The sequence below is a fragment of the Apis florea genome, unplaced genomic scaffold (genome assembly GCF_048593485.1).
Source record: "Apis florea isolate Af1SG1 unplaced genomic scaffold, ASM4859348v1 contig_3078_pilon, whole genome shotgun sequence".
NCBI classification, from domain to species: domain Eukaryota; kingdom Metazoa; phylum Arthropoda; class Insecta; order Hymenoptera; family Apidae; genus Apis; species Apis florea.
In genome coordinates this window covers 1,906,027-1,919,608 of record NW_028256702.1, presented here as the reverse complement: position 1 = coordinate 1,919,608, position 13,582 = coordinate 1,906,027, and the positions used below count along the sequence as shown (strand labels likewise).

The following is a 13,582-nucleotide window of genomic DNA, read 5'->3' as shown; positions in this document are numbered from 1 at the left end:
AGATATACAGCAAAAATTATATTAAAATTTTATTGTATATAAAAATATTCCATGCATTTATTAATATTTAAAAATAATATCGAAAAATGCAATTCACAAATGGATTAACAATGAAAAAATGTTATGTTTAAAATATATAGATATATTTAATATTATAAATAATTTTAAAGTATTTCCTTTTTAAAAAATAAACAAGTATCGATCATGCACGTAAATAATTTCTTATTTTTTTATTGCCAATTAAAAGACTTGGATTGATATAATAAATGAAAATGTAAATTATATTATAATAAATGTGAATTAAAATTTTCAACACAATTATGATGTATATCAAAACATTAGTATTATAACTTTAAGATATAAGCCAGACATAAATTAAGAAATACTGATAGCGAGTTATATATTTCTCGAACTTATGGATCTTTTATTTATTTCTCATAATATTGTTTTGTTGATGTAACTATGATTAAGATCGACTTTCATTACTAGAATCTAAGAGCGCTTATATAGTTCTGAATTCTCAAATACAGGAAATACAAGTTTTATTACGCAGATTGCAATAAAATTATTAAATGTACAACGATCAAGATTATGGCCTATCGATACTCTAAAAGCAATTTTTATTAACAACAATATAAGCAGAAATACCGGTTATCATGTCGTCATCAAGAGTGTATTTTTTCACCTAACTATTAAATATCCATTTAACATGCAGTTAGTGAAAGACATACTCGAAATAAATCGTGGCTGATCTTCAACTTGAAAACTCGATTTTCTCTAAAAGAAAAAATCTAATTTTTATATACATGTACAGCGCACACTTCGCATCATCGACGACGTTGTTTTCATCACAGAACAAAAAACGACGAATTATTCATTATTTCGTCATGCATTTTTATTGCTGAATCATCAACTATCAACAATTAATTCAACTAATATTTATTATTCTTGATCTTTTCTTCATCGTCATGCATAATTTTCATGCATTATATTTTTATACAGATATAATAATGTTTCTAATACAACGTTCTGATCAATATATAATATTAATATTTTAAGATTATTAACATTCTTGTGAATTATATTAATAATATTTATATAGAGTAGATAATGTATTATCATTTTTACGTACGATAATGTTGAAAATAATCATGAGAACGGCCACATTTAAGTTCGTTAAAATCAAAATCAAAACTAAGAATATAAACTTCGATATTTTGAAATTTTTTGAAAATCTTCAAAACTTAAAAACTTTCAAATTTTCGAACTTCGAAACTTTTGAAATTCAGATAAAAGGAAATTCGTATAAATACCTTATAATATTGAGAATTTATTTATATCTAGCTAATAATAATCCAATTAAATAATCATAAAACTTTTGAATTTTATTTTAATCAATATGATTTTGAAGCATATCTCATTCATTCCACTGTTTTCGATATTCTATTTATCACATAATACTTAAAAAAAAGATAAAATAAAACATAAAACCTTGCAACTTAACAAACTGATTATCATTATAAAAAAAAGACTGATTATAAATTTGAGTTAGCGAAATCAAATTTATTAAGATTTTAATTTATATAATAAAATAAATAGCTCTTAAAAAAAAAAAAGAGTTCCAAAATGTTACGAAGTTTTAAGTTCAAATTTTATGAATTTATTGATGAAAGATTCGTAGATAATTATTAAAAATAACGATAAGAAAAAATACATTCTGTTAATTATATTTGATTAACTATCGTTGCTATAAAAATTCTAACTTTCTATGATATAGTCAATTATTACATAAAAAATGCGAAAAAAAAAAATCATGGATCAAATATAATATACACGTGTATATATATATATATATATACAAATATTTATACCCATCTCATAAAATAGAAAAGAAAATTATTAGTTTTTTTATGAAAATCTACCATTATTTATATATTTGCGATGAAAATTGAATGGAATTTTAATTAACAAGCAAAAACTTAATTAATCTTATGCATATTTATCTCTAGATGTCTGGATTATTTTTAATTAACTCAATATTAATTAGATGAGTTTGGATCTATTGATACAAATCACTTTTAGTGATCCCACTCAACTGCCTATTGTCAGTTATGCATATCGATCGAAAACTTCATTAATATGATATATTCTCAAGTAGAATTTGATTTAATAATATAATCTATAATAACAGCAATAATTATTATTATTAGTTAAACTGTAATTTTTTTTCATAAATTTAGGAAAAAATTCATACGAATTAAAAAAAAAAATGTTTATTTTCAGATATTAACATTTTGAAATAATAAATGGATATAACAATTCTATATTTCGTTCGTTGTTTATTGTTTTCGATACTCTGAGACATTTATTCTTTATTAACAGTTGTATATATTTTAGAGTTCCTCTTTTATTGCTCAGTTAAATAAACGATTTTATTCTATTATATATGCCATTCAATCTATTCTAATTCTATTCTATTTAATCGAATGCAATCTTTAGTTTTGTAATTGTTTTTTATTGTTTTTCATTTATAAATTCAATCTGTTGGCAAAAAATTAAATTAACTTTTTAGAGCATACGTTATGTTTTATATTTTAAATTAGATAATCTTATTTATATATAAAAAATATATATCTTTGAATATTAATGATAATGAGAACTAACATAAGAACTAAAATTAAAATAGATAATAAATTTATATAAACACATATAATATATAAAAGTAACTAACAGAGGAATAATAGGCCTGTTAGTGATATATGCATTGATGTAATTTTAATTCTGTTGGATTAAAAAATACTTATTATAGCTTTTCTTTTGTCTTTCTTTCACAAAGAGATGCGTGAAATTCTGAAGGAAAATAGAATATCGTGTATTGAATATGAAAATTGGATACATATTAACATTATGTAAATCAAAAAAATATTAATTATTTTATACGAAATGTAATAAGAACAATAGTAACAATCAAATAAAAATCTAAAAATTAAATGTCTTTTTATCAATAATTTAGAGTATTAGTAAAAATTTACTAATTGAATGAATCATCAATATTGGACCATAATAATTTTTCATTTTCTATATTAGATTAAAACTTTTTCATTTTTGCAAATTATCAATTTTTATTTTTAATTTTTATTAAATAATGTTTAATAATTTTCTTCTTTTTTCTTTTATTAAGTTTTATTTACTATAAATACCTTCTTAAAGTTTTAATCTTTACCAATTCTAATCCAAAATGTAAAAAAATCGGTTAATCATTTTTCTTTATAGTAAATTTAACATGATTGAAGAAAAGGTAAGGAAATTAAAGAAAGGCAAAACATAAAAAAAAAAAAAAAAAAAAAAATTCCTAAATTATGAATAGATGTTTAATAATAAAGATTGGGAAATACCTGTACAAGAACGAAAAAAATAATTTTTTCAATTATATCTTTTATTCTTTATCTATTTAATCCAATATAAAATTTAAATCTTTGGACAAAATCCGAATAATACCTTCCATGTCACAAATTTTTGTTGCTTATACAAATAGTCTTTGAGATAATTCAAGATAAAATTTATTTAATATCTCTGATTATGCCTAATAAATCTTATCAATATATCTATATATGTTTTATATAATAAATATAGAATAACGTATAATAATAATAATATTAAAAGAAATCTTCGCTTATACTTAATTAGATAAATAATATAGAATATCATATTAATTTTTTAGAACATATATAGAATATAGTGGGATATTTCTAATTATATTTCTAAATTCATTAAAATTGAAATAAAAATCATCTTAAAGAATTAAGCTAACTTTTATAATTGAATCTTGATACCATTAAAATATACATGCAAAAAATTTTTTAATTCTACTAATGAATTGTATTAATAATAAAAATCTATAATTTTTATTCTTCTTTAATTTTACATTATTTCGTATTCGAAATTACATAATTGTAAAGTTTAAACCAAAAATGAATTATTTATTTTTGATTATTTTTATTAAATATAATTGTATCATTTGTAAAAGAAATTCTTATTATATCTCAAAAAAATTAAAATATAAAATCTCATAATATTAAATATCCGTATTTTAAAATTGATGAGTAATATTTATTAAATTATAAAATAAACAATTTAAAAATGATAAAATGCGAATATTTTTAAAGATAATCGTGAACTTTTAACATTGTTCTCGATATTTGAATACTATAAAATGTTCGAAATAATAATAATAATAATATTTTATAGACACGCTAATGGTTGTATTACAGAAATAAAACAGTTCACATCATATTTGCAAACATCGAACATAATTTTTTCTAATAAGGTTTTAATATATTTATTTGCACTTTGAAACTCAACTATCAATAATTCATGATTATAGCATTACTTCAATTTCATTCGCGAAGATTCCTTAAAGTATACATCATTACATAATTTATTAAAAAAAGTGAATTATTTAAAAATTGAATATCTTGTAAAACGCTCAAAGTTTAAATGCATAAGTTTATCGATTTGTGTAAAGGAAATTGGTATCTAGGACTTCGGATAAAAATCAAAAGACGAGATAGCGGTATTTTATATTCATGAAATTTCATAAGCACGAGGCCTTTGTTTTTATTATCTCTGTACAAAAACAGTCGAAAAAATTATAGATTTCTTTTGATAAAGATTTAATTTTTTCGAGCTCACGGCATATGTACAAGCGGGAAATGATAGACATAGTAACCTAAAAACTAAATATAATTATACATTGATATAATATATAATAGATATAATAATTATAATTCATAATAATTAATAGTAAACCTACAGTCTACAGATTCGAGAGTGTACGTAACGTGTTCCTCGTGTCTGTTTCATGTATCTCGTCAAAGTGTGTATTCGTCACATGTGTATGTGCACTCGCATCTCTCACGTTGTGTATGTTTTACATTTGTTTTCCAATGAGAGTGTATTATTACATCGACAAAGCGAATTTCTTGTACACAGAATTTTTCGAACAGATCGATTTCGCTCGCAATTGTTTCGAAAATTGTTTATATAGTGTCTTATGTCACGTTATGTCATGTCGTGTCGTGTCACGTCGCGTCGCGTCACGTCACGTCACGTCACGTCGTGTCGTGTTGTGTAGTGTTCATGTGTACCATTGTATACGTGTTACTTTGTTTATGTTAAGTGTTTAACCGTCTGTCTGTCTATGTGTTACGTATATGTGTTACGAATGTTTTATTTTCTTGTGCACTGGCCAACAGGGTCGCCGAATTCGGATCTCGATAACCTTGGGTCGGTGTTGTCGTTTTCCAATTTCGTCTTTAATTCCTTTAACGCGTATTAAAATTAAGCATGAATTTTCCTTAATCAATACAATAAATTCAAAAATTATCGCAATTACATTATATATCGCAAATGGGACCCATGGCGCACTTCACCCGAGTTGAGCACCCCTGCTGGGCCTCTCACGCTCTCTTACTGTCCATTACCCCTTTTCTTATCCCTCTCTTAATCTCACCCTCTCCCTCTCTCGCTCTCTTTCTCCCACGCTATCTTTCTTTCGTACTCACTCTCGCGCAAAATTTCTCCGACATTGACTATTATTATTATTATTATTATGTTATTCGCGCTTCGATCTTCCTTCTTTTCTATAAACTATATCCTCTCTTCTCTATACTTCTCTCGTGCATTCTCCTTCCTGGTGTCCCAACTGAACAGTTTAATTCACAAAAAAAAAAGAAAAAGAAAAAGAAAAGAAAGACACGCGGCATATATTCTAATTTCATATACAACGCAGATTTATGATTTCGATTTATCGTCGTCTTTCTTTCTCGCTCTCTTTTGCTCATTGGATGTAATATGAAATAGAGAAAGCGGAGGGAGCACGAACGGAAAATGCGAACGGAAGACGTGTGATTCGTTTGTACAAATTGATTTCGGAAAAATCGCAGGATTGCACGCATTCACTCGAAGCGAGATTACAAAATAAATATTAATCACATCGTGAAGTACGCATTCCATCTCTTGTTGCATACTTTCGTAAAGTATGGCGATACGAATTTATATCGATATATAAATTGATGATTAAAATTTTCGAATATGGAAAATATAAAATATACAATTTCTTTTTTTTTTTTTTTTTTTTTTTTTAGTATTATAATATATACACGTATATACGAAATTTTTGTCATTAAGAATGGAGAAAAAGTCTCGCTTTTTGTTCCACGTGTCATTTCTTGCGACCGAAATATATATATATATATATATATTACATATACATCAGCATCGTATTTACAATTCTTAGCAAAGTTGGGATCACAATTATTTGCAACAATCTTACTTGCATAGGAAAAAATTTAAGTTTCAAATTTTTGTACATATATTATCGCATCAAATGTATACGTAATAAATATCCTCCCGTTTGCACTTCACAAATTTTTTTTTCCCTCCTATTTCCCTGCATGCATGCACACTTCACATTCGCCCACAACAACCCCCACCCTTATCCTCATCCCCACTACTTCTGGCCCTAGCATACACAATGATCGACAGCTTTTTTCCCCCCACACACAGAACTTTCTCTCGCTCATGTATCATGCACGAGTTCTCTCGCGGTTCGAATCTTCTTTTTTTTTTTTTTTTTTTTAATCATTTATCTTGATTTTGTCTCACTTTATTTAAAAAAATACTGAATTAACCAAGCTAAAATCACAGACTTGCTGGTGCCTTATTCCAGCGGGTTTGTACAAATTCTTCCTGAAGGACTCTATGTATAGTTACAAGATGTATATATATATATGTATACATATAAGTATGTATATATAATATATGCGTATATATATATGTATATATAGTAATTACAATTCACTCGTGAAACAGTGTTTTGCACCTCTCTTGCTACTTGTGTGTATATGTATGTATTGTACGTTTCGTATGCGTTCGTCTCTTGGACGTGTGTATTATTCTTCCATGTATACGCAAATTCAAAGGAATATTATGAAAAGTACCCTATAGTCTCGAATATTTTGCCTTCTTCGTGGGTCTAGAACCGAATAAAACCAAAGAAAAGGAACATTATTTTTGTTTTTTTTTCTTTTTTTTTTTCCTCCTAAATTTTATTTAAAATCTGTACTGTACAATAAGTACTTATACGGTGTGCGAGATTTTTCTACGCCGCCGTTCGACTCTCACACTTTCACCTGGTTCCCCTAACGTTACTTTCGACGAGATTTTCCAATGATCGTTCAGAGAGAATCGGTTTGCGTTTCTGATCTTTGAAATGAAAGAGCGAATTCAAATTCTCTTTCGTTCTCGTTTGTTCTTGTTGTTTGCGCGCTCGGTTACAATTTCGCAAACTGAGCATGTTTAGCAATTTTAATCGAACGTAATTCGTATCGACGAATGCTTCGATTGTAAATTAAATCGAAACGAATGTATATAATATAATTTGTTAAGAAGGGAGGAAAAAGAAAAAAATTGAAAATGTGACTAAGAAAAATGATCAACCGTTCTTTCCAACATAAAATGCAATTTGTTTACATGAATAAGAATAAAAAGAAAAAATATGCGAAAAAAGAGAATAAGAGAAAATTGAATCATATATAATAAAGTTCAATAGAATGCACAATAAGTTGAGATCGCTAAAAAAAGAAAAATTAAAATCTAAATTCTTAATTCGTTTAAAATTGCCATGCATGCTTTTCAATATAAACATATTTATACATATATACTTTTACATATTGGTACAATACAAATACGCATGTATACGTGGATCTAATGCAGATAACACGTATACACGTGTTTTTAATTAGGTCGTTCGCATACGGAGAATTGCTCATATTGTCTCTTTATTTTTAATATAATCACAGACATGGTTTCTATAATAATTGCTACATACCGAACGCGAATTCTTGCCTTTTCCATCTCGCTCTGCTTTTTTTTTTCTCACAATCACACTTCCCTTCTCTCTCCTTTTTTTCTTTTTTTTTTCTTTTTTTTTTTTTTTTTTTTTTGCTCTAACATACAACACTTCTTCACTATTCCATATTATAGTCACATCAATTGAACGGCATTCTCTCAAATTCTTGCACACCATGATTCAATTTTACTGCGTAATATCACGCGAGTGTATCGAATAATTAAAACGAAAGTTGCGAAAGAAAAAAGAAAATAATTTTTATCAATGATGCATCATTGGATGATTTTCGTCCTTGTAATCTGAATATTTTTTTTCATCAGGCAATCCAGGCAAGCCAGACACGCCATCGAAGAACCCATAACGAAACGATCGCATATCTACATATACATATACGAGCATATGTATATAATCGAATAATTTTATCTTGGAACGAATAGAATTGCTAGTAAGAAAAAACTTGTGTAAATTTGAAAATTCGGATTTCTTTTCTTTTTTTTTTTTTTAATATTATAAATTTGTAAGAAAACTTTCGTAAGTACCAAACAATTTCTTTAATGTTCGATTTTTTAAAATAAAAAAAAAATTTTTAAAATTGAACGCGTTTTTTTTTTCAATTTTCTTTATACCTTGAATATAAAGAAAGTGCATAAAAATATTGTTCAAATAAAAATTGAATATGATTTTTTAATATATTTTTAGTATAAACTGTCCAATTATAGAATATATATACATTTGTAAGATACCCTTCCTTTTTTGACTATGAGAGTGCTCTTTTCTTCTTATTTTTTTCTTTTTTCTTTTTTTATTTTAAGTACAAGTTTTTAACAATTTTATTGCACAGTTCTGGGAAGACATAGAATAATTATAATTGAAAAAGCTAAAAAGTAAATAAAGAGAAAGTAACGAGAAAAAAAAAAGAGAGAAATTGTTAGATACAAGCTTACAAATCTGCAAAGTTGAGAAAAAAAAATCAGAATTTTCGTATTGAAAAAGTCCTTTATAAGTAAAATTGAAACCCATATATAGATATTATATTCTTTATCATACGCACCAGATTCCTATTGCATTATATATCCGACTAATTAAATTAAATTGCAACAATCCAGCAATATATATATGTATATATATATTTTATAATAGATCAGCAAAATAAAGTTATTACATCAATAAATAAGTAGATGATCAATTTTGTAAAAATAAAAAGCTGAATCGATTAAAAAAAGGAATAAATTTTTGAAAAGAAAAGATATTATTGTCAAATTCGAAATTGAATAATCGATTTGAAAATTAACCACGTGACGATATCCATTTACATTCGTTTTCATTCGTGTCAACATGCATTCTCCGTTCGATTCAGTCATTCTGTCACGTTCGAAACACCAGAAAAGATAATTATCCAATATATGCACGAAACATGTCTTCTCATCATGCAAAGTCAATCACAGTTATTTGTTTCATATTTATTTGTTCATTTGCTCCCTCTCATACATACAATATATATTCCTCTCTTTCTTTCACTCTCATTTACTCTTTCACATTCATATACGATCTCACTCTTTCTTTCTTTTTTTTCTTTCTTTCTCTCTCCCTCATTTCCATTCATTTCTCTCTCTCTCTCTCTCTCTTACTCACATTCACTCATTCTATGCTCAGAAAACAGATAATATACAATTTGACATAATATGCGCAAACGGACGAAAACGAAGTTTGCGCATTATGTGCCTTCTACATACATAATACCTATATATATGTACATATAAACTCACGCTTTTTAAAGGTTTGTACGTATGAAGTGTAACGTGTGTTCTTTTTTTTTTTTTTTTGTGTCAACGATGCTAACGGTGTGATTCGAGTTAATGATTGCTCGATAGTCGACGACCAATGAAAGAATGGCAATGGATGATCCAAGAACGATAAGTGGGCCAATGACGCCGAGGATAAAATGATAGATATATCTATCGTTATCATGCTTGGTAGCACGATAACGCGTTTCATGAAAAAAAAAAAAAAAAGTTCCGGATCAAAGAAGAAAATCAAAAATCGATTGATCAATAATTGTTGATTATAACAGATATAACAGATTCCTTCAATGTGTTCGACGATGTGATGACAAAAATGTATATGTTTATTTCTTTTTTCTTCAAATTATTTTTGTCTTTTACAATAACGTGTTTGGTGTTTGTGTGTGGCTCGGTGGTAATTTGCATTGATAGTGCGAGGTTAGGGAGAAAAAAATCCTTGACGACCACAGCGTGATGACCATGCGGACAGAAGAGAGAATGCAGCCTATAGTAATATTGTTCGTCGATTTTCCACTTAAAAAAGTGAATCGCTCGTCCTTTTTTATTTCATACTCCTCGATGCTCGTCTTTCGTTATTTGACGAACACGGGAACACCGGAACATGAGGGCTCAGAATAATCAATTAGATTGATACATAAAAGATGTTCGACGTGGAAGAAAAGAGATTTTGTGACAAGTAAAAACACGTTGTTGAATTCTTCTTGAGGGAGAGGTTTATTTCGCTTTTCCCCTCATGAGAACAGAGAAGCGAGTCAGACTGGTTCGTTGTTCCCCTATCCAGGCGTAATTTCTTTTCACAATAAATAGAAGTATACGCGGGGAGGAGAGCTGAGATCAATTTATCGGACTGAGAGAGATCCTTACGGAGCTCGCCCATATTTTTTCTCACTTTTGCAGGCCCGGTCTCGCCAGCAGCCAGTATTTCCAGCATGATGAGATGGAAAAATCTGAATCTTCTCGCGAGACATGTCAGGACGTGTTTAAAGGACCGCTGGTCTAGGTACACGACGTTACGCGAACGCGCAGTATTCTTCTCCGAATATTCGAACGATGGTGACACTTCTTTCTTTTTTTTCTTCTTCTTCTTCTTGCTATGAGTACCCTTTCTTTTTCGTTCGTATTGACGAAAATTCAGGATGACTCGTATATGTATGATTGGACTAGAGTCAACTGTGATCATGATCGTTGCGACTCGTCAGGAACCCGTCGGGAAAACGCCGAGACTCCGTCGGCCAATACGTATTGGACGAATTTCTTCGATTTAAATCGGATTTAGCCAAAAAACAGTTATACACATTTTCTTTTATACACGTTTCTTGTTCATTTTTTAAAACGATGTGCACGAAAGAGCTTGTTACACTTAATTTTGTAGGAATTCGACTCGGATAGAGTAGAATTGCGCGTTCGTGTGCACGAGCATAAATATTCACCCGACCAGAGGAACGCGATCACATATCACGAAACGTATATGCTTTGATCAGTCCGAGAGCGTGATGCACGTCCAATGGAAATGAAGCGAGATGCGATTTTTATCGCATCGGTGAACCTGCGCCGAAAAACGCTTCAACTGGAAACGAACGCGGCGATTTGCTCGCTGAATTGCGAGTGTTCCAACAGTAGCGAATCTTTGCAACTTTCAAATTGTTGTTGTTGTTGTTGCTGCTGTTGTTGATGATGTTGATGCTGGTGTTGGTGCTGGTGTTGGTGTTGATGTTGATGTTGATGTTGTTGAGTCTCTTCTGGTTCAGGCTCTGTACGCTCGTATAAAACACAAATCGATCCATTTTCTCCAATTCTGTACGATACTTCCGACGGATCAATCCACATAGTAAGCTCGCTTGGAAATAAACTATGTAGTACTGTTGGTAATAATCCGACGTTTGCACCTGCCTGTGCAATTACAGGATCCATCTTACCATTGATGCGTATGCAACGATAACCAGAACCTCGATTTGGGCGATCTGGGAACCAGTGATCCCTATAACGATGACGTAGTACCTCCGTTAAAGAGGACTTGAACATCTCCAGCTGACGTTCAGACAGCTGACCCGTCTGGAGACGCAATAGATGCACCAAAAAATCCGCCGCTGACACGATTTCCAGTCTCATGGTTGCTATGCGATATAACCCAGGACGAATGGTCTATGGTAAAATTTTGTCGATGTTAAACCACTCTTCTTCTTCCTCCACTTCTTCCGTTCCCGAGACAATCGAGAGACGACGCGGCCGAAAGAAAACACTATTCTTTCCGTGGTTCGAAGGGTTACGACTCGAGTGAGACCGTTGCTCACGGGACGCACACAGGAGTCTTCACAAAATGGCGTCGCCGCCACGTCGTACGATCGCGCGTAATATTCGTTCGACACTCCAGTGCGAGCAAAAATATCGAGAGTTTTTCGATAGCTCTTCCGCAAATATCGGAAACAATTTAACACGAACTGTTCCAACGTATCGAATCTTTGCGTTAATCGTTTAATATTTCCTCGAAAATTTTCGATTTCGTTAGGATGATCTCGCAAATGTGACGAGATTAATCCTTCGTAAGTTAGAGGTGTTGCGATCGTAATCTTTTTCGATCGTAAACTCGTTCGAAATCGTTTCTCCGATCCCTGGGATGCCAGCGAGAATCGATAAGACGACGAAATGTAAAATTCAAACGATCGCAATAACGATGATTTCCTTTTCTATCACGCTGGTTCACTTCGTTCACCTTATAACTGCGGAAAAACTTTCTCGCAAAACTTAACTGACGCACTTTTCTCTGACTCACGCGAATCAACCGCACCCACCAACTGCCAACGACTTTCTACTGGCAGCGATCGTCGACGCAAACGAAGTAGCTTTGTCTCTTTGTTCACGCAACCTACAGTGGGGATAGAAGCAACGCTCCAATTGGATCGTTCTGTTTCCCACCATATCCATCGAACACGTGATCACATCTGCGCGGTTTCAGCTGCGCAAACGTTTGCAGCTGCGTCCCGAATACGGATCGTCTGCGCGAATGAAGGTTCTCAATTAGTTTTTACCGACATCATCCCAGGAATTGATAATTTTCTGTACAAAATATTTTTCTTAAATAGTGACAAGTGACAAAAAATAAATATATATATTCCGACTATGATATCAAAATAATATCTTTTAAGAGAATTAAAGACTTACTTTTATACAAAAATATTATATTTTTTGTCTATTTTCTTTTTTTTTGTATAAAAAACATATAAACAAAATTTATAATCGTGTTCGATTGAATGGATTAAACATATTTTTAATAAATAAAAATGATTTTAATTAATTATTTAAAAATTATATTAAATAATGCCTATTTTATAAACATATTAATATCCAATAAATGACTTTATTTATATATAAATATATAAATTATACTTTTATACAAATTATGCAATATTATATAAATTCTACATTTAAGATATAATTTTAAAACATATATAAAATATAGATGTAATTATATGTAATTATTTTGAAACAAATATATATAATTCTTATTAAAACAAAAGAAAATTCCATTTATAAAACGAATTAAGTTATTATTTAGATTTAATTAAAAATTTAAGAATTACTTAAGAGTACTTAACTTAAATTAAAAAATTTTATATAGTAATCAAATATAACATAAAATATAAAATAAAACATCAAATTGGTATTTTATCGAATAAATATTAAATTATTAGAAATAAAATTTTTGAAGATATTATTTATATTTAAAATTTAATTTTTTAATGAAAAATATTTCTATATAGTAGTTATAAAGACATAAAATAAAATTGGAAAGTTTATTAATTAAATTCTAATTATGAAATTAAATTAAAATTATAATGGATTTTATAAAACGATACTACATTTCATTATG

At 29.2% G+C, this 13,582-nt stretch overlaps 2 protein-coding genes across 9 annotated transcripts in view; both read right to left on the bottom strand.

The window, feature by feature from the left end:
• Ipk1 (Inositol phosphate kinase 1) overlaps positions 1–13,582 on the bottom strand; it is a 262,505-nt gene that overhangs the window by 117,091 nt on the left and 131,832 nt on the right. The gene's annotated exons all lie outside the window — the stretch shown is intronic.
• Positions 4,577–12,734, bottom strand: LOC100864375 (protein BTG2). The gene has a single exon (XM_086908382.1). It carries the CDS (start codon positions 11,821–11,823, stop codon positions 11,278–11,280), a length of 546 nt encoding a protein of 181 aa, XP_086764508.1. The 5' UTR covers positions 11,824–12,734; the 3' UTR covers positions 4,577–11,277.